This window comes from Triturus cristatus, chromosome 6, assembly GCF_964204655.1.
Source record: "Triturus cristatus chromosome 6, aTriCri1.1, whole genome shotgun sequence".
Lineage (NCBI taxonomy): Eukaryota > Metazoa > Chordata > Amphibia > Caudata > Salamandridae > Triturus > Triturus cristatus.
This window is the reverse complement of record NC_140589.1, coordinates 1214379977-1214399429: the sequence shown is the minus strand read 5'-3', so window position 1 is coordinate 1214399429 and position 19453 is coordinate 1214379977. Positions and strand designations below refer to the sequence as shown.

The window sequence follows — 19453 nt, the reverse complement described above, 5'->3', positions numbered from 1 at the left end:
CCTGACTGCTGGATTGCGTCCAAATGTTTAATTCCTTCAACTGATATGGACTCATTCTCTAGCTTGTTTATTAATTCCCTAATCTGGAAATATTTAAACGTATTTGCCCCAACCCAAAATCCTGTTGTAAATTATCAAATGAATGCAGATGCCCATTAGAGAAGAGTTTGCCCAGGCTGCTCAGACCAAATTACTTCCATTGCTTACAAACCCTGTCATGAAATGCTGCAGGGAAAATGGGAGATCGCTGCAAATGGGGTATACCAATTCTACAGTTTAATTTCCGGATTTTTCTTAACCTTATTCCAAGATTTCCAGGCTGCGCCCACGGTTTTGAACCTCACTTTCTTAAAACAGATCAGCTTGATCAGTCTTAAAAGACACCCCCTTGCCTCCTACCCTAGGAATGGTTCATAGATGGTTGGAAGTTTGATATGTGGCATGGCACTGTGTCATAACCCTTTTTGCTGAGAGAAGAACCCCCATATGTTGCAGGAGTGCTGCCCAGTAATAGAACATAAAATTGGAAACTGCCACCCCCGTACTCGAGGGAGAGTTGAACGAGTTACTTACCTTCGGTAACAATGTATCTGGTAGAGACACAGTCTAGCCGCAGATTCCTTAACTTTCAAATTCAAATTGACTTTATTCGGATTTCAAAAACCATCCATAAAAGCACAAAATAATTTTTTTAAATACACATATAATACTACAGTTTTGGGCCACAACTTATCATTTACACATATAATTTATAAAAGCAACAATGAAAACTCAAATTACCTTTATACTGTACAGTGCACAAAACCACCTTAGATACAATATATGGCAGTATATAGAAAAAGGATAGCTATGGGTATTATGAAAACAAGACGAATGCGTTACATTACATTAGGTTAGTGCAAATCGTGTATTAAAGTGCAGAGTGCATATCTCAATATAAAATTAATCAATTCTCAAAGACCTGCGTGAGCGTACGATAGCATTAAGAAAATTACTGACTCTAAAAATTAATTCATCTGATCCCAACATTAAAAAGTGTCTATAAGCATAATTGTGATCGGTCATGTCGTGCTTTCTACAGTAGGGGATTAAGTAATGCCTTGTAAATTTCTTGTAGAAACCACAGCCAAAAATAAAATGTAACATACTCTGGGTTCCACCATGGTCACAAGGGCAATTTAATTTTTCCAGATTTTTAATGTAACCCAGTGGAAAGCAGATGAGATTTACAATACTCCGGTCCCTAAATCTGAATAGTAAGGTCCTGTTCCACCTGCCCAGTTTTTTACGTAAATAGGGCTGTGGTAACATCGGTAATTCGGGGGATGGTTCCTGGATTTGTAAGTAATTGGTTGTAGATTGTTTCGCAGAATCTACTCTTTCCCTCTCTTTGTGGAAATGCTGATAGAGTGCCCGTCTCACCAAGTTTTTGTGGGAGCCATCGATCTGATCGGGGTGTGTGAAAAGATGACCATAGTTGACACTCACGAGGCTCTTTTCTACCGCATTAATCCATGGAATTAAGCCGACATTCTCACTATTCAGACAGTCCATAATAATCTCACGGGACAAGGAAGCTGCCGGGTTTTTCCAGACCCTTAACCAAAACAATGCGGGTCTGGCTCTTATAAAATCCTCAACATAGTGTAGTTTTAATTCGTTATGGCATACGGTGGTTGGTGCACTAATGACTCCCCCCAAGATTTTCCGACAAAATCTATTCTCTTCTCTCTGTAATTCGGAACAGTTCGAGAACCCCCAGACTTCAGCACCGTAAGTACCAGTTGGAAGGCATTGGGTCCGGTAAATTTGTAGTAAACTGGAAACCACGTCCGCCTGGCGCGGTTGACGGAGAGAGGTAACAGAGTTAATCGATTTGGAGAGTTTATTTCTCCCCATTGCAACGTGGGGTTGCCACGAGCCGCTATTGGAAAATAGCAGACCCAAATATGGGAAAGTGCAAGTGCTTTTTAAAGAATTTTGACCTATCACAATCTTTGGGATTTTATCATTTTTAGGGCCGCAGGTCATTATAAAGGATTTACTAAAATTAGTGCACAAACCTAAGTCAAACATGTAATCAACAAATCCCGATATTAAAATACGCAGGGCATTCGGAGTGCGGCCCATGAGTACCGCATCATCCGCGTAGAGTAACGCCGGGATTGGTTTCTTATTAATGATAGGGACGTCTTTTGTCAAGTTACATAAAGAATGAGTTAATTCATTGATGTATAGTATAAAAAGCAAGGGGGCCAGAACGCAGCCCTGTCTCACCCCCTTGCCTATTAAAATTTCGTTTGAGACCTCGCCTTCATTATTTATTCGGACGCGGGCCTTCAGGTTGCGATGGAGGTTGGCCAAAAAGTGGACTAGTGGTTCGTCTAAACCGTAGTTTAAAAGAATGGACCATAAGCGAGAGCGGTTAACAAAATCAAATGCTGAGCTTAGGTCCATAAACCCAAGATACAGAGGGGATTGTTTGGCTCTTGTGTATTTAGCCATTATAAGGTTGAGGTTCAGACATTGTTCCACCGTGCCAAGTTTGCTCCTAAAGCCTAGCTGGCAACGGTGGATAATAGAATTATCATCTGCCCATGTGCTAATTTTATCAAATAGGACCCTACCAAGGACCTTCAGGGTATTATCGATCAATCATATTGGTCGATAACACCCCGGGTCCAACCTATTTCCCTTTTTAAAAATAGGTACGATGGTACTACTGGACCATGTCGAGGGGATAGATTTCTTACTCAGATTGTTAAAAAGGTTACAGAGTAAGGGGGCCCAGAAGCTTGTATTGGATTTAATCTGGTCAATAGACAAGCCATCCGGGCCTGGTGCCTTGTTACCAGCACTATTTGCAATGGCTTCCTCTACCTCCTCTAATGTTATGACTATGGTACTGTCGGGGAAATTATCCTCGGTGGGATCTCCAACTTCCGCATAAAGTTTTGAGAAGTGGGTGACCCATGAGTCTCCTGTGATGTTGCAATTGATCGGGGTGATGTTACTTCCCAGGGCTCTCAAGTTCTTTACATCTCTCCAAAACCCAATTGAATCTTTTAAGGCAGCGGATTTCGTGAGATTATCCCAGTGACCTATTAAAAGCTCCTCAGTTCTAACTTTTAGTGCATGTTTGTATTTGGAGCGTAGTGAACTGACAAGGGACACATCTCGGGGTTTAACTGCCAAGGCCTTTCTAAGTTCTCTATTGGCCCTCGAACAATTAGTATCGAACCATCTTTGGTTAGTTACATTATGTTCTTTTGACGGTCTGGATATTGCCCTTTTTATAACTATGCATAAATCACAGAAAGACTTAATTATATCGGGGCCACCAAATGCTAAACAGTTAGAGATCAACAGAGGATTATTCCTAATCACAGTAGATAGGATCTCTTGGTTGTCGATCCCTCTCCAGACAATCCTGAGCCCGTCTGTGGAGACAGTAATATTTTGGGCTCCTGTCTCATGTGGGCCTATAGGTTTTTTAATAGATTTAAGTTGGATTACTATGGGCAGATGATCGCTATATGAACTACTAACAACCTCGGAACTGAGTAACACTTCGCTAAGGAGGGAAGAGGTAAACATATAATCAATCGTAGTTGAACTACCACGGCCAATATAAGTAGGGGCCGGCTCAATTCCCTCAGGGGTTCCACTATAGCTCATTACATCGTCTAAATCCCTGCTATGTAATAAATCCAATAATTCAGCACCTCGTCTACAAGGCGGGGATGTATAGTGAATGTGGGCATTAAAATCTCCGCCGACACAAATACCATCAAATTGGCCAAACTTTTCTCCATTCGCAACTTCATCAATAAAATTGAACAATTCTAAGAAGATGGGATTTGGATGGTTAATAAAATCGTTATTATATAAGTTTATGAGACAAATTTTTAACCTTGCAACATATTTCACGGCTATCAGATATTTACTGACCACATGTAAAGGTTCAATTTTCACGTCCTTAGAGATTTTTGCCCAGATGGATAGACCACCACTTGGTCGCCCCGAAACAGAGGGCAAGGCAGTAAGATTATGACAGAAAAAACCCTCCAATAATTGGGCGCATGTGCACCACGTTTCCTGCAACATTACCACATCAAAGTTACTTATCCAGGTAACCCATTCTTTAATTTTCATCTTACTTGAAAGCCCAGCAATATTCCAACTAATGACACTAAAAGTATCAATTAGTGGAATAGTGGTGGGAGAGGGAAGGGCAATGGAAGAGTCGGGGCGTGCTACATAGGGTGGAATTAATCCATCTGGACAGGACTTATGAGTATTTATAGGTTTTGCCGTTTTCCAAAGGCGTTGTGCTAATAACCTTGTCAAGTGTAATAGTAGATGTTAGTAGTGGTCAATCTAGGCTTCCTAATTCGGATAGAGCAGAAAATCTGTTGGATAAAGAAATAGTATTGGAGGCCGTTTGAAATATTCTGTGTGGGGGCCTGTAAAAGTGGCCCAATGGGTGAAGAGTTATGGCAGTAGATGTGCTGGCATAGGTGTTATGTGTATCTAAAAAGACTCCTTAACTTAGAATATTCCCCAGGCATCAGACTGGATCCGGAAAATCTTTTGTCCCCAGCAGTACCTCTGCACGCCGGGAGGCGGCAGCGCCTGGCTCCGTCCTGACGTCATCCACTGAAGTCACATCAATGGAGCCATATAAGACCCTCCCAGCGTGCTGACGTCAGTTTTCTACAGTGAAACTTTTCAGCGCCACACCGCGGAGCCATGACAAAAACTGCGAGAGTATAAAAAGAGCAAAAATCATTGAGACAACAATGATAAGAAACATGAGACTGAGAACCAAACCATTAGAATGAGAAACAAACACCAAGTTGAAAGAGCACCCAGAACCAGAAGGAACTGAATGGAGCTCACTGAGCATGAGCACCCGCTCCAACAAGGACCTTGAAAAGCGAAAAGCCATGCCCTACCTCGAGGAGGTAACGGCAGCGGAACGAAAGACATGGCAAGCAAGGCACAGTCTGTAACCACAGGAGGGAAGTTGAAAGGACTACAAAAGTGGAACAACATGTTGCAAGACAAGTGACCAGAAGTGAACAACCACATAGAATGTTTACCACACACGCCCTCCAGTGATTGAAGGACTGTAGCATAACCAAAGAGAACGCAACCCAACCGACTGCAGTAGAAAGGAGGCACAGACGTGGGCGGAGGGAGGGTAGGAAAACCGAAGAACTCCATGCTGGAGGAACACAGGTGGAGCAGCATTGAAAAGCTTAAACCTTAACCACCCCAAATCGAAGAGGAAGTGGAGGGCCAAAAGGCCCCAAAGCCGAACAACACACCCTGCCCCAGCGGAAAGAGCGGGAAGACCACCACCCAAAAACGAGGGCGGAGTGGAGGACCAAGGAACCCCAAAGCCAAACAAGACACCCTGCCCCAGAGGAAGGTGCGAGAGCAAACCCCAGGAAGACCAAGGCCACCTGAAAGGAGGTTAGGCGGTAGAACCCCACCTGAAAATGCCTTCGCAGAGAGGGGAGGATGGGCGGGCGTTAAGGAAACTGTGGCTAGACTGCGTCTCTACCAGATACATCGTTACCGAAGGGAAGTAACTCGTTCATCTGACAGACATCTAGCCACAGATTCCATAACTTAGAATAGATACCAAAGCCATACCGCAGTGGAGGAGGGTCTGCGATTGAAACCAAGTTCCAAAAGAACTTCTCGGTCAACAACAGTGACGAGCACGGTGGGAACAGCAGCAGTGCAGCTGATACTAGACCCATCTAGCTCCGCAAGAAAGCACGAGCAAGGGAGACAAACGCCCCATAATCAGTCAGAGGACGGAACAAAATCTCCCTCGTCCAGACAGGGAAGAAAGGAGACAGAACCAAAAGGGGGCAAGCGAGCATGTCATCGCTAGAGCATGCTCACTGAGACAAGAAGACTCCGCAGGAGCCGTGGAAACTTCCCATAGCAGGAAGAGCGGCTACACAATAGCCAACAAGTACCCCACATAAGGTATGTCACATCCCAGAAAGCAAGGGACTTCTCTTGAGCCGTGCTCGTAGACAGACGAAAAAAAACTCAGAAACAGCTGGTCCGCTGAATCCAAAAGAGGGAGAAAACATCGAAAGCCGCACAGCCCACCCAATAACTACGTATGAAAGCCAGAGACGGAGCAGCAGAAAAAGCAGGAAAACACTGCAACTGAAATCAAAAGTCCTCAACCAGGACTACAAACCATGGAAATCATGGAAACTCAGACATAAAGCGGGAAACTGCTGAGTCAGCATGTCGGTCGAACAAGACGACCCCACCAAAGGCCAAATCCCGAAGACGCTCCTGGATATTGGCAGGGAAACAGCAATCGCGCAGCCAAGCATGGCGGCGCAGAGCAACGGACCGGGCCATAGCGCGACCCACCGAATCAGTGGTGTCCATGGCTGACCGAATGGAAAAGTGCACCATGTCACGTCCATCACAGACCAACAGTGCCAGGTCAGCCCGAGGACCCTCCAGAAGCGAGGGAAGGAGGAGTTCGACTGAGTCCCAAAGGGCAGAAGTAGCCCGGGCAAACACACAAGATGTGTTCAGGGGGCGAAGGCCAGCACTGGTGGCCACATGACTCCGACCATCGAGATTCTGAAGTGGAAGGGACCAACGGAGAGAGGCCAGAAGGCAACAGGCCAGAAGCCACCTGAATCACCAGTCCCTGAGCCCTAGAGTGGAGGGACAAACAGACCGGGTCGTCCGGGACCGGGCGATGGCGAAGTGCAATAGCACAATCCACCAGGTCTCCCGAAGAGGGCCTTGCCCAATTCCCCAGAAGAACGTCGTAAAACAACTCGTCAAAAGTCAATAAAGTCTCCACCTCCACAGAGCCCTGGTGGAGTAAGTCCAGCAAGGGATCAGAGGTCAGAGAGAGAGGGGGGGCTGCAGTTTCAAAACATCCGTAGCCCTGTGAACAGCCCTTGCAAAAGATGCACTAGCCACCGTGGCCATTCAAGGCGGCGACAACAGGTCATCCGTAGGAGACCGCAAGAGGCTAATCCTGCCACAAAAAGGTGGTGGCACCACAGCTCGAGGGCACCCAAGGCCCTGCCAGTGCATGGGCACCTGGGCAGAGGGGCAACGAAACAGCCCTGGGGTGGTGAACCCACAGGGACCTCCTCATCCTCTGACTCCACACCTTCCACCAACAGATCAACAGGCGGAGATGGCACAGGCGCCGAGACAGCGTTGAACCGACGTCGGGGACCTCCACACGGGCCTTGTCCGTCCAGCACCGGACCGGCGTCGACACCACCCCCACCGAGGTGGTAACCTGCGGAGTGTGACGGAGCAGACCCGGATGCGAAAGTTAGCCTATGGCAGGGAGGGGGCCTTTGGTTGGTGGCTGCTAGCAGGCAGGCCACGCAGCTGTGGGAGCTGGGCTCCTGGTCACTTGCTCAGGGAGAGGGGGGGAAGAAAAATAGGACAGAGGTTGCACTCCCAGGGGCACTCGGGCGGCTGGGTGCAGGGTGCTTTTGAGCCGTCGGGCGCTCAATGGATTTCAATGGAGAAGCTCAGTGACGAAAAAAGGCTGCAAGCTCGGGGACGAAGATTCTTCAGGTGCGACCACCACTTCGAGAGGTAAGTTGGGAAGCTGTAGGTTAGGTAGGCACACAGGAGCTGGGCACAGTGGGCCGCAGGGCACCGGGTGCAGGGTGTCTTTTCGCGTCGGGAAATCTTATCCTCAGCTGGTCGCGGTTGGAGGGGTCCCTGATTCCTAGGCTGCAGGAGTCATCAGGAGCGTCGAGGTGGGTCCTTGGGTGCTGGATTCGGGGTCACAGTCGCCGGGAGGACGTCCTCGGGGTCTATGTCCACACCGGCACAGGCCAGGCTTGGCGGGTGCAGAGTGTGCAGGAGTCGTGGTTCCTGGTTGCCACCAGGGGCTTATTACTTGCTTTGAGCAGAAATACTGCTCGTGGGAGTCCCAGTTTTTTCACAAGGCAGTCCGGTCCTCCGCGGTTTTTGAGGTTGCTGACCACTGGAGACGCCGGGTTTCAGCAGGAGCAGGTTTGAGGGTCGACAGGCCTGTAAGGCAGGGGCAGAGTCAGTTGGTGTCGTCCTCTTGTTAGCAGCTGCACGGCAGGTCTTCTTTCTTCTTGTTCTTCTTGCTTGTTTCAGATTCGGGATCAGAGGAAGGAAGGTTCAGGGTGCCCCTAAATACTAACTTTAGGGGCGTTACAGGTAGGTAAAGGACAGGGACCAACGGGTCCCTTCCCTGGGGTGGGTACACCCCCTATCCTGCCACTTTCCAGTGGGAGGGGGGCAGGAGCCTAGTCCTGATTGGGCAGGGCTCCCCATCTTCAAGATGGCGAGAGCCCAGAGATGTGCTTCACCTCGCATCCCCCACCTGAGGGCTGGGGTTGGCGGAGGCTGGCACACCCCCTTTCCTCCCTTGGGGTTTCCCGGCAGAGTGGAGGTCAGAACCGGTGGGGGCCAGTTGCTGAGTACAGCAAGTGGCTTGGAGAAGCTCACAAAGGCGGCATGCCTTTGAAGCTTCCCCTGCCCACCCTGGGGGAGGAGACCTAGCACCTCACCCAGGATGTGCATTGTTGTAGGCCCAGTAGGGGGAATGGCTCTCTACCCAGGGGTCCAGCAACATTTCTGCTGTGGCAGCCTCTCAGACAGGACGTAGATTGTAGGTTAGGTTCAGGGGGCAACTCTAAGTTGCCCTCTGTCGTGCATCTTACATTACATCCCACACTGGCATCATGGTGCTGTGGAGTTCGAGTTGACAACCTCCCAGCACCATATACTCTTAATGGCAGTACTGCACTTACAATGCCCAGGAATGGACCCGGGTACTGTAGGGGTACAGGGCTCATGCACCTGTACTCACACCACTGGCATAGGGCACCCAGCTAGAGGGGTGACTGAGGTATGCCAGGTCAGTGTGTGTTGTGGGCATGGCACACAGGGATGTGTGCCATGTCGACTCTGTTTTGATACGCACCAAGACACTCAGCCTGCAAAGGTAGTGTGTGTGTCAGGGTACAGGCTCTCTAAGGGTGGCACAATAAGTGCTGCAGCCCTTAGGGGACTTCTCTGGTTACAAGGCCCTGGATACCTAGGGTACCATTTACCAGGGGCTGACATGTGGCCAGAGATGCCAATTGGGTTTAGGCTTCATGCAGTTTTAGGGAAGGAACACAGGCCCTGGGTACCCGATTGGCAGGAGCCCAGGGCACACTCAGTCAAAGTACATCAGCAATTCAGCAAAAAGTGGAGGCATACCATGCAAGAAAGATGGTACTTTCTCACATCGATTACTTAAATTGTGACTAGACTGCCGTCGTGCTTTTCAATGTTTTCGCTACTCCTAGCCACATCCCGCTGCCGTGTGCAAAGGGCCAATAATCTTCCACCAGCCTCCCCGTACTCATAGCTCCCTGCTCTGTATGCCTGAAACTTTTCTGCCAGCTTCCTAGCGTGATAATTAGTGATCATGGGTTTTACCACTGCTGTTTTCTGTTGAGTCTCTGGAGCATCATAAACCTATGGTGATCATCTCCATGTGTTGTATTTCCAAATTCACTAATTGCTCATACACCACACTGTCCTCCTTAGCCTACTGTTTCCAGTTGTGTGAAACAAAGCAGATAGCCTCTCTCTTACCTCCAGCTTTTAATGCAAGCCAGACCATCCCTCTTGGTGCACTGCATCTATTAATTTCCAGGAAATCGGTTATCCACTGTCTCATGTGTACAAATACAGAGTATTGAGAAGCAATTTCCGGTCAATAGTCCACTTGCCCTGGCTCCTGGCTACCCCTCTACTGGATATTTCAGCCTTGCCCACTAGCCCAGAAGATATCACAAAATAGTCCAACCGGGCACCAAAATAAGTGTACCCAGAGTCTGGAGCTTTAATTCTATCCCATATGTTCACCATCCCATGCTACTTGCTACTCATAAGGTATCTCATTGCTCTGAACACCTGAGGTTTCCTTCCCCAATAGTTAATTTCTTGCTTCCTGCAGACATCCAGATGTAGGTAAAAATCATTGCACTTAATCAGCAAAGTAGGCTAAATGACCTGCTCCACCGCCAATTCCTCCAGGACGGCTGCTTCATCTAGATCAGTCAGTCCCCTGCAGCCTGGCATTCAACAATTGCCCATCTACCATATTTATCAACTAACTTGTGTTTCCCAAGCCAGTACTGCCACTCCCCAGGTGGAAATGCTCCTAGTTGTACAAGCAAGGAGGGAGTATCCTCAAAACAGGTCCCTTTTTCCCCAGAGGTTGTGAGTTCTCCTCTTCACATCTAACTGGCCTCAGGTTTCTGAGTATCTCTGCTACACATTGTCTCTAAGATTTGTCATTTAGACCTCAGACATTAATCAAACAAATACTGATTTTACCAGCCTCCATCATGTATCATCCATATAGGTCTCTACCAAGAAAACTATCCCATGCACAGCATCCTTACACCACTCAGGGTAAGATTCTGCAAGCCTTAAGCCAGAGACAACTAAGCCCCGGCTCATCCTAACCACAACTTGATCCACCTTGTCTTTACTTTGGCTTTTGCATTTGCTCACATTCTGGTTTTTAATAAAGCCCCTCTCTCATCCCCCTCCGCCGACCACCCTGACCCCCCCCCCCCACCTTGGTTACCCCCATGTCCCCCCTCAATCAATGTAATGCATACACATAGGTCTGCTAAATACGAGAGCCCCAGATTTTAGGTGTAATGTCACAGGCTCGTTCTCCTGATCTCAGATTGAACAAGAGACCTAGGGGACATGATCTAGTTAATGGTCATCGTTTTAGATTTTTGTTTGTTTTCTCAAGCTGTTAAGAACAAATATAAAAAGGTATGTAAATATATGAAAGTTCCAAATCCAAAAAAACTAAAATGCATTTCAATCTTTCAAATGAACTTACAGAGTTGATCAAGTTCTTCTTTGGTGCTGATCACTTTATTCCATGTCCATTCCAAGATAAAGCGAAGGTTAGCAGCAGACCTAGGTTGCTCTTAATTTGATAAGAAAAGGCAGACTTTAGCACTGATGGAAAACCATAAAATTTAATTGAAAAGAAAAAAAGTGAATTGAAAAGAAACAAATGAAGCCTAATCATACCTTCAGCAGTCCACTGTTTAATGGATCCAGTAAGCAATCCCAACGAACAAGTTCCGACTGCTGCAGACAAAACAGCGTGCAGCTGTTCCTCCTTTAAAACAAACAAGATGAACTTTCAGAAAGTTGGTGGTTTCTAGCAACACTGTACACATCACAGAATACCTACATAGCTTTGATCTGCAGACTGCCTTTGTTTACATGAAATCTAAAAACTATTGTATAAAAAAAACCAGGCATCTTATGCACTTTGGAAAAAGACAGATGTTCATATAAAGAGTTTAACCAATTATCAATGCAAACAAACTATTGTGACAGCACTCCAGGCAGAACTTTCAGTGAAAGAAAACCAATCTGTGTCAGCACTATGCACAAAACAAATGTATATTTCTTAACCCTCCACACCCGCCAATTGACGTGTTGCCTGCCACTAAGTAGCAGGACCAGAAACAGTTGTTTTTGTTTTTACTTTCTAACATTTATTAAGGTTTACAAGCAGTACAATGGGAGAACACTTCTGAGACATGAAAATGAAACTGGTTATCTGTCACGGCCTCAGTCTTGAGGCAGCATCTAGGTGCGGATGTCTTTGTATAGTGGTAAAAGGTGGAAGCAAGGTATCGCCATAGATTCACATTTCTCACTGCATAACTTATCGCAAGAGCATCTAAATGAGTCATGTTGTGCTATATAACCACACTCCCTCCCCAACAATGTGAATGGAAAACAAACTGAGCTTTATATGTCCAAATAAGCAGTAAACGTGTATATGGTTGCCACCCACTGCCGGGCACCATTTTATTGTTAGGCCTCCGATTCAGTGAGCCCGGTGGACCCTAGAGAAGGACCTGCCACCCAAAGACCAAGGAATGTGCCCTCTCCTCCCAGTGCTTCCCAATGAAGGAGGCAAGAAGGGACCCCAAATCCGTGGCAATCGGGTGCAGGCGGAGGGAGTACCCCGTTCTTTTCCGCCCTCAGGGCCATCTACTCTGCCCCAACCCTGCTTTCCATCTCAGCTCTCCACCTGAAGTGGAGGGTGGGTTCGTCTGAAAAATTCCAATGCAGGGGCAAGGTTCTCCTGACCAGCACCAGAGACAAGTGTAGGAAACGTTCATCCACTTTGGGCAATTTTGGATATGGTGATAGACCCAAAAACAGACCTCCAGCCCCCATTGATCAGCACGGTCCAGAGTGTGCCCAGTTCAAATGCCCACACCAAGAACCTCACAGACCCCGGGTAGAACCAGGTCATGTGTATCAAGTCTGCGTCAGGTTCCTGGCAGGGAGGACACAGCAGATTGTCAGTGTCCCCCATAGGACTGAGGCAGTGTGGCATCAGGTACATCATATGTAGAAAATTGAACTGAGTGCAGCGAAAGTGGGCGTTGCGGGACACGGTCTGAACCATTTCCAGTGCCAGAGTCCATTCAGTATCTCGCAGTTACCGGTCCACAGCCATCTCCCACTTGATCCGGAGTCTCGCTAAGGCTGGCTGCGATTAAGGTCCAGCTGATCTATATAGCCAGGAGACTACCCTTCATCCCTCTCTAAAAGTCTTGATAATGTGTACAATTTCATGCGCCACTGGCTCAGCCTAACCCTGTCACCACAAGGTGTTAATCGCCCCCACTACTTTGGCATACGTAAGGAACTGTGAAGTTGGTAGACTAGCATCCGCCACCAGGTCCTCTAGAGATTGTAATCTACCCTCCTAGTAACAGTCCTCGGCCATGTCTATGTTTGCCACAGTCCAGTCGTGCATCATACGGCAAGTAGGCCCCTGGCCGGTGTTGATAGACCCACCAATAACAGGGCTGGGGAATAAGGGGACTGCTGCTTAAAATCCTAGCGAACTTCACACAACATTGTAGTGCGATCTGCAGTAGTTTGGAGGTCATTCCTCTAGTGGGGCGTTCCCCCAGCATGAGCGTCACTAGCCAGTCACGATCTGGTTCTACTCCATAAGACCCCAGTTCCGCTCTATGAATGCCCACCACTCAGTGGGTCAGCCATTGTACTTGCGCCACTATGTGGTATAACTCAAGGTTAGAGGTACCCAGTCCACTCTCACTTGCCAGATGCTTGATAGTACGTAGCGGATGCCCTGTAACGACCACCATCCCAGATCAATTTCAACATCAGGGAGTCCAGGGAGCGAAAACAAGATTGGGATATCCAGAGGGTGAGAACTAAGAAATAATAAAGCAGTCTGAGGAAAGATGATAATTTTCATAAGCAGTACTCGCGCCATCAAGGAGTGTCTAGGTGTGTGCCAGAATGCCACGCTCACTCTTAAGGATCTGAGAGCACGCCCAAGGTTACCCTCCAGGCCATCTGCGTCTCTATGAAAAACCGGGACCCCGAGATAACGGAACGTCCGAGGCCCCTACAGCAGCCCACTATCGCAGATCACCTGGAGCGGGACCACAGTGGTCCCCCTAACTGGGAAGGAGCAACACTTCTCCCAGCTGGTGCATGCGCCTGTTGCACTTGTAAGGAAGTGGGTTTCTAATGCAGTAACCCTCCCCACACTTTTTGATGATAACAGATGCACTTTTCATTGGTATGCCCTGGGCTCCTGCCAATCAGCTGCCCAGGGCCGGTGTTCCTTCCCTAAAAACTGCGTAACAGCCAAAACCCAATTGGCATCTCTGGTCACATATCAGCCCCTGGTAAATGGTACCCTAGGTACCCAGGGCATTGTGACCAGAGAAGGCCCATGAGGGCAGCAGCACTTATTGTGCCACCCTTAGAGGCCCTGTACCCTGACACACACACACTGCCTTTGCAGGCTGAGTGTCTTGATGCAGAACAAAACAAAGTTGCCATGGCACATATCCCTGTGTGCCATGCCCACAACACACACTGCCCTGGCATACCTTAGCCACCCCTCTAGCTGGGTGCCCTATGCCAGTGGTGTGGGCACAGGTGCATGAGCCCTGTGCCCCTACAGTGCCCAGGTCTATTCCTGGGCACTGTAAGTGCAGTGCTACCATTAAGAGTATATGGTGCTGGGAGGTTGTCAACACAAACTCCACAGCACCATGATGACTACACTGAAGACTGAAGTTTGGTATTAAAATTCTCAGCACAGTAAACTCACACTGATGCCAGTGTGGGATTTACTGTAAGATGCACGACAGAGGGCAACTTAGAGTTGCCCTCTTAACCTAACCTACAATCCACGTCTTGAATGGGGGGCTGCCTAGGCTGCCACACAGCAGAAATGTTGCTGGACCCCTGGGTAGAGAGCCATTCGCCCTACTGGGCCTACAACAATGCACATCCTGGGCGAGGTGCTAGGTCTCCTCCCCCAGGATGGGCAGGGGAAGCTTCAAAGGCATGCCGCCTTTGAGAGCTTCTCCAAGCCACTTGCTGTACTCAGCAACTGGCCCCCACCGGTTCTGATGCCCTCTCTGGCGGGAAGATCGGCGGGAAAAGCTAAGTGAGGAAAGGGGGTGTGCCAGCCTCTGCCAACCCCACCCCTCAGGTGGGGTAGGCAAAGTGAAGCACATCCCCGGGCTCTCGCCATCTTGAAGATGGGGAGCCCTGCCCAATCAGGATTAGGCTACTGCCCCCCTCCCCCATGAGAGTGGCAGGATAGGGGGTGTACCCACCCCAGGGAAGGGACCCATTGGTCCCTGCCCTTTACCTACCTGTAACGGCCCTAAATTCAGTATTTAGGGGCACCCTGAACCTACCTTCCTCAGATCCAGATTCCGAAACAAGAAAGAAGAACAAGGAACAAGAAGACCTGCCGTGCAGCTGCTAACAAGAGGAAGACACCAACTGATTTGGCCCCAGCCCTACCGGCCTGTCGACCCTCGAACCTGCTCCTGCTAAACCCTGGCATCTTCAGTGGTCAGCAACCTCAGAAACCCCAGATGACCTGACTGCCTTGTGACTAACTACCTGGGACTCCCACGAGCAGTGGTACTGCTCAAAGCAAGTAACTGATCCCTGGCATCAGCCAGGAACCGCGAACCCTGCGCACACTGCAACCGCCAAGCCTGGCCTGTGCTGGAGTGGACAAAGACCACGAGGACGTCTCCCCGGTGACTGTGACCCCGAATCAAGCACCCAAGGACCCACCTTGACACTCCTGACGCCTGCAGCCTCTGAACCAGGGACCCCTCCAACCGCGACCAGCAGAGGGTAAGATTTCCTGATGCCAAAAGGCACCCCTGCACCAGGCGCCCTGTGCCCAACTCCTGTGTGCCTACCTATCCTCCAAGTACCCAACTTACCTCTCAAAGTGGTGGTCGCACCTGAAGAATCTTCGTCCCCGAGCTTGCAGCCTTTGTTCGTTCTTGAGCTTCTCCACTGAAATCCATTAAGCGCCCAACGGCTCAAAAGCACCCTGCACCCAGCCGCTCGAGTGCCCCTGTCAGTGCAACTTCTACTCTAATCTACTTCCCCATTTGCCCTGAGCAAGTGACCAGGAGCCCAGCTCCCACAGCCGCATGGCCCGCTAGCCAGCAGCCACCAACCAAAGGCCCCCTGCCTCCCATAGGATAACATTGGGCCTAACTCACTCTGCACCCGGCTGCCCCTGTGGGTGTAACAACTGTACTTAACTGACCCTGGGAGACCCCCGAGTCTATACACAGAACCTTAACTCTGCCAGTCGAGTACTTACCCAAAAGCCGATAACTCACTTTTCTTCCATAGGGTAACGTTGACTGGTTTCACTTGGAAATTCTTCTAAGTGTCGAGTTTTGAAGCTTTAAAATATTCATCTAAAATCAGCTGAATTACGAAAACGAATTTACTCACCTGTCATCAGGAGAGATCCCAGTGCTGGATCTTGGTGCCCAGCACTGGCCCTGAAAAGTATTTACAACCGTACTTACCTATAACTTGATTTTCCTCCATAGGATAACATTGCCTGGTTTTCACCAGAAATTCTTATAAGTGTCAACTTTTAAAATACAATAATATTCCTTAAAAATCACAACTGTAACCAAAACGTTTTTACTGAACTGTTTACAGGAGATGTCCCAGGACTGAATGTAGGATCCAGTCCTGTGGTAAGAAAAGTAATCCAGAAAGTAATCAATTGCATTTAACTAGAAATTCCTATTGAGCTCAATGTTGTATTGTGTTTGACATTGTGTTGCCTATTACAACAGCTGTATCTAATGCAAGGCTTTGCCCGGCGTGTTTAACTATCTTGCCAGGATTAGGTATTACTAATGTTACAAGGGAGACTCTCGAGAAAGGCTCAAACAAAAAAAAATCATGACTGCGGCGGGGTTTAACTGTTTATTGGTGAATGCACGCTCATTAGTTAAACATAGTATTGAATGTGCGACACTAATAGAGGATCAGGATATCAAAATTGCATTCATAACGGAAACATGGACAGATGAAGCGTCTGGTCCTGATCTAGTGAAAGCTATACCCCCTGTTTTTTCATGCCACACGGCAAATAGGCCGTCAAAAAAAGGAGGAGGATTGGCAGTAATTTATGATAGTTCTATTAAAGCTACTTTTGACATAATCGCTAACAATGCTTATGAAGCAATGTCCTTCTCCTTTAGCCTTCATCACGGTCACATGTTTAGGGGTATCCTCATGTATAGAACGTCGGGTCCCAGGAACCCGTTTTTAGCGGAGGTGGGTGTGCTCCTTGAGGAAGGCATGACCTTGGATTCACCTACTATACTGGGTGATTTCAATTTTCACTTAGAAGCAGATACTGACAAAGACACAGAAAAATTCCTTGATTTAATGAGTAGTGTAGAGCTAAAACAACTGGTAAAGGGTTCTACCCATTTGGCAGGTCATACATTGGACGGGATCTTTTCGAACTCCCCGTACCTTTGTTACTGAGGTTCTCTCTTTAGCTTGGTCGGATCATTCGGCTATTCGGTTTGAGCTTACTTTCCAGAAAGGTCGGGGAAGGGACTTCACCATGGGCAAGAATAAGGAAATTAGAGCTTGGAACAAGGTAGGAGGGAAAGATCTTACTAAACTGTTATTTATCCACGCAGAGATCAATGCCTCCGGAGGTTGAAGAAGCCTCCTCCGGATATACAGAATGGATAGAAGAGGCTTGCCTTGTTCTTGCTCCTAAGAAAGTAATTATCCCCAAAAGGACACTGCCCACGGCTCCCTGGTACTCGCAGGAACTGAAGTTACAAAAATTGAAATGCAAACAACTTGAACGGGCCTGGAGGAAGGATTATCTTCCAGCCGGGAAAGCTATATAAAAACAAGGCCTTTCTTGCTATAAACATCTGCTGGCTGAAACCAAGCGTGAGTTCTTTGCCGAACAGATCAAAACAGCTAGTAACTCAAAGGAATTATATAAAATAGTTACCAGGCTAGCACACCCACTGCTTGCCTCTTTTTCAACTAGTCTGGATTTCTGCGAGGAAATCGCCATTTTCTTCCAGACCGAAGTAGAAACCATTTTTAAAACATTTAATGATTCGGTGGGTAAGGTCCCAGGATCGAAGGCCTGCCCTGCACTAAAGTATACTTTGGATAGTTTTCCCCCAATACTCTATTCAGACACACTTAAGCTTCTTCTATCTGCTAAATCAGGGTCCCCTCTTGACCCATGCGATAGCAAAACTGGCTTCTGAACCCATAGCCTTGACATTGACATCTCTTTTCAATGCTATGTTTTTCGAAGGGCTTTTTCCCAAATTATGGAAAGTTGCCTCGGTGCTACCACTTTTGAAAAAACCTAGCCAGGATACGAATGACCCTAGCAGTTTTCGCCCTATTTCACGCCTTCCTCTGCCCGCTAAATTGGTGGAAAAATACATGAACATCAAACTGAGTACTTTATGTGATGCCAAGGCTTTGCATCCCACCCAATTTGGTTTCAGAGAGGGGCATAGCACCGAGACTGCCCTCCTTAGGTCTACAGAAGAGATTAGGAGAGGGTTTGACCAGGGTGGTAAAGCTGTGTTGATTTTGCTTGATCTCTCCGCTGCCTTCGATACGATCCACCATGGAGTGTTGATGGACCGTTTGTCAGCTTGCGGAGTAAGGGATAAAGCCTGGACTCTCATTAAATACTTCCTTTCTGACAGACGTCAGACAGTTGCTTTGGGTGAGTTTGTCTGCAAGCCTTTCTCCCTCCCTTGTGGAGTGCCGCAAGGATCCTCCCTGAGCCCCACGCTTTTTAATGTTTATGCATCTCCTTTGGCCCCTCTGAGTCTTTCGGCTTCTGTTTAACGTCATATGCCGATGATACGCAAATAGCAATTTCTTTGCAACCAGGGCAGGAGAAGGCTTCGGGGGAAAAGGCTTCATGATTGTATGGGAGCAGTGGGAGATTGGATGACGCAAAATTGCTTAAAGCTTAATGCTGGTAAGATAGAAGTGATTTTAACCTTTGGACTCCTAGCTGGTGGCCAGAGACTATGGGTAATCTTCCAGTTCCTGCTAGAAAAGTCAAGAATTTGGGTGTAGTACTGGACGAACATCTCACTATGCGTGATCAAGTGAATGCCGTGGTCTCGGCCACCTCTTATATCCTTAGGACCTTAATGAGGGTGTTACCTCTTCTGCCGGCAGACTGTAAGCTTACAGTGGTCACGGCCTTGATTATGTCACGACTTGACTACTGTAATAGCCTTTATTTGAATATGCAGGAGGGCAATCTACGAAAACTTCAAATGCTCCAGAACTCAGCAGCTAGGCTGCTCACGGGAACACCAAAATTTGCCTCTCTTGCCGGTTCAATAAAAAAACTTCACTGGCTGCCTGTAAAGAAGCGAATTCTTTTTAAAGCTCTTTGTTTAGTTTTCCGAGCCCTTCAGGACACAGGTCCACTTCATTTGAAACAACAGTTTTGGTGGTATGTACCGGCAAGATCTCTGCGCTCCCTAGGAGCAAAACTAATTGTACTTCCCATCATAAAGAAAGCTAGATGGGGTGGTAGATGTTTTGTCGCAGGGGCTGCCAGGGCCTGGAATGAGCTTCCTTTCAGTTTGAGAAACTCCAAGGATTTATTGTCATTCAGGAAAGCGCTCAAAACATGGCTTTTCTGATTTTCCTTTTGTTTTTGGTTGTCGGGAGGACTGCAGCAAGCGCCGGGACACCCTAGGGTAGCAGTGCGCTATTAAAGTCTTACTAACATAACATAACATATTGCATTCAAAAGTCTATTGCCTATTGAAAGTATTTATCTAAAGCATCTCATTCTGAGAAAGTATATTTTGATACCTATTGTTGGTTCTAAAATAAAACAAGCACATATTTTTATATACAAACCATTGGCCTAGAGTTCAGTTCTTGAGTGTGTGAGACCATTTGCTGACTGAGTGTGTACAACAAATGCTTTACACTGTCCTCTGATACTGCAAGATGG

General features: G+C 47.7%; 1 protein-coding gene across 1 annotated transcript in view; it reads right to left on the bottom strand.

The window, feature by feature from the left end:
* AHCTF1 (AT-hook containing transcription factor 1) overlaps positions 1-19453 on the bottom strand; it is a 1022752-nt gene that overhangs the window by 817872 nt on the left and 185427 nt on the right. The window contains exons 13-14 of the mRNA XM_085612122.1: positions 11125-11215; positions 10928-11017 (exon numbers count right to left, since the gene is read on the bottom strand). Coding sequence (XP_085468248.1) covers positions 10928-11017; positions 11125-11215 — 181 coding nt within the window. The remainder of the gene's footprint in view (positions 1-10927; positions 11018-11124; positions 11216-19453) is intronic.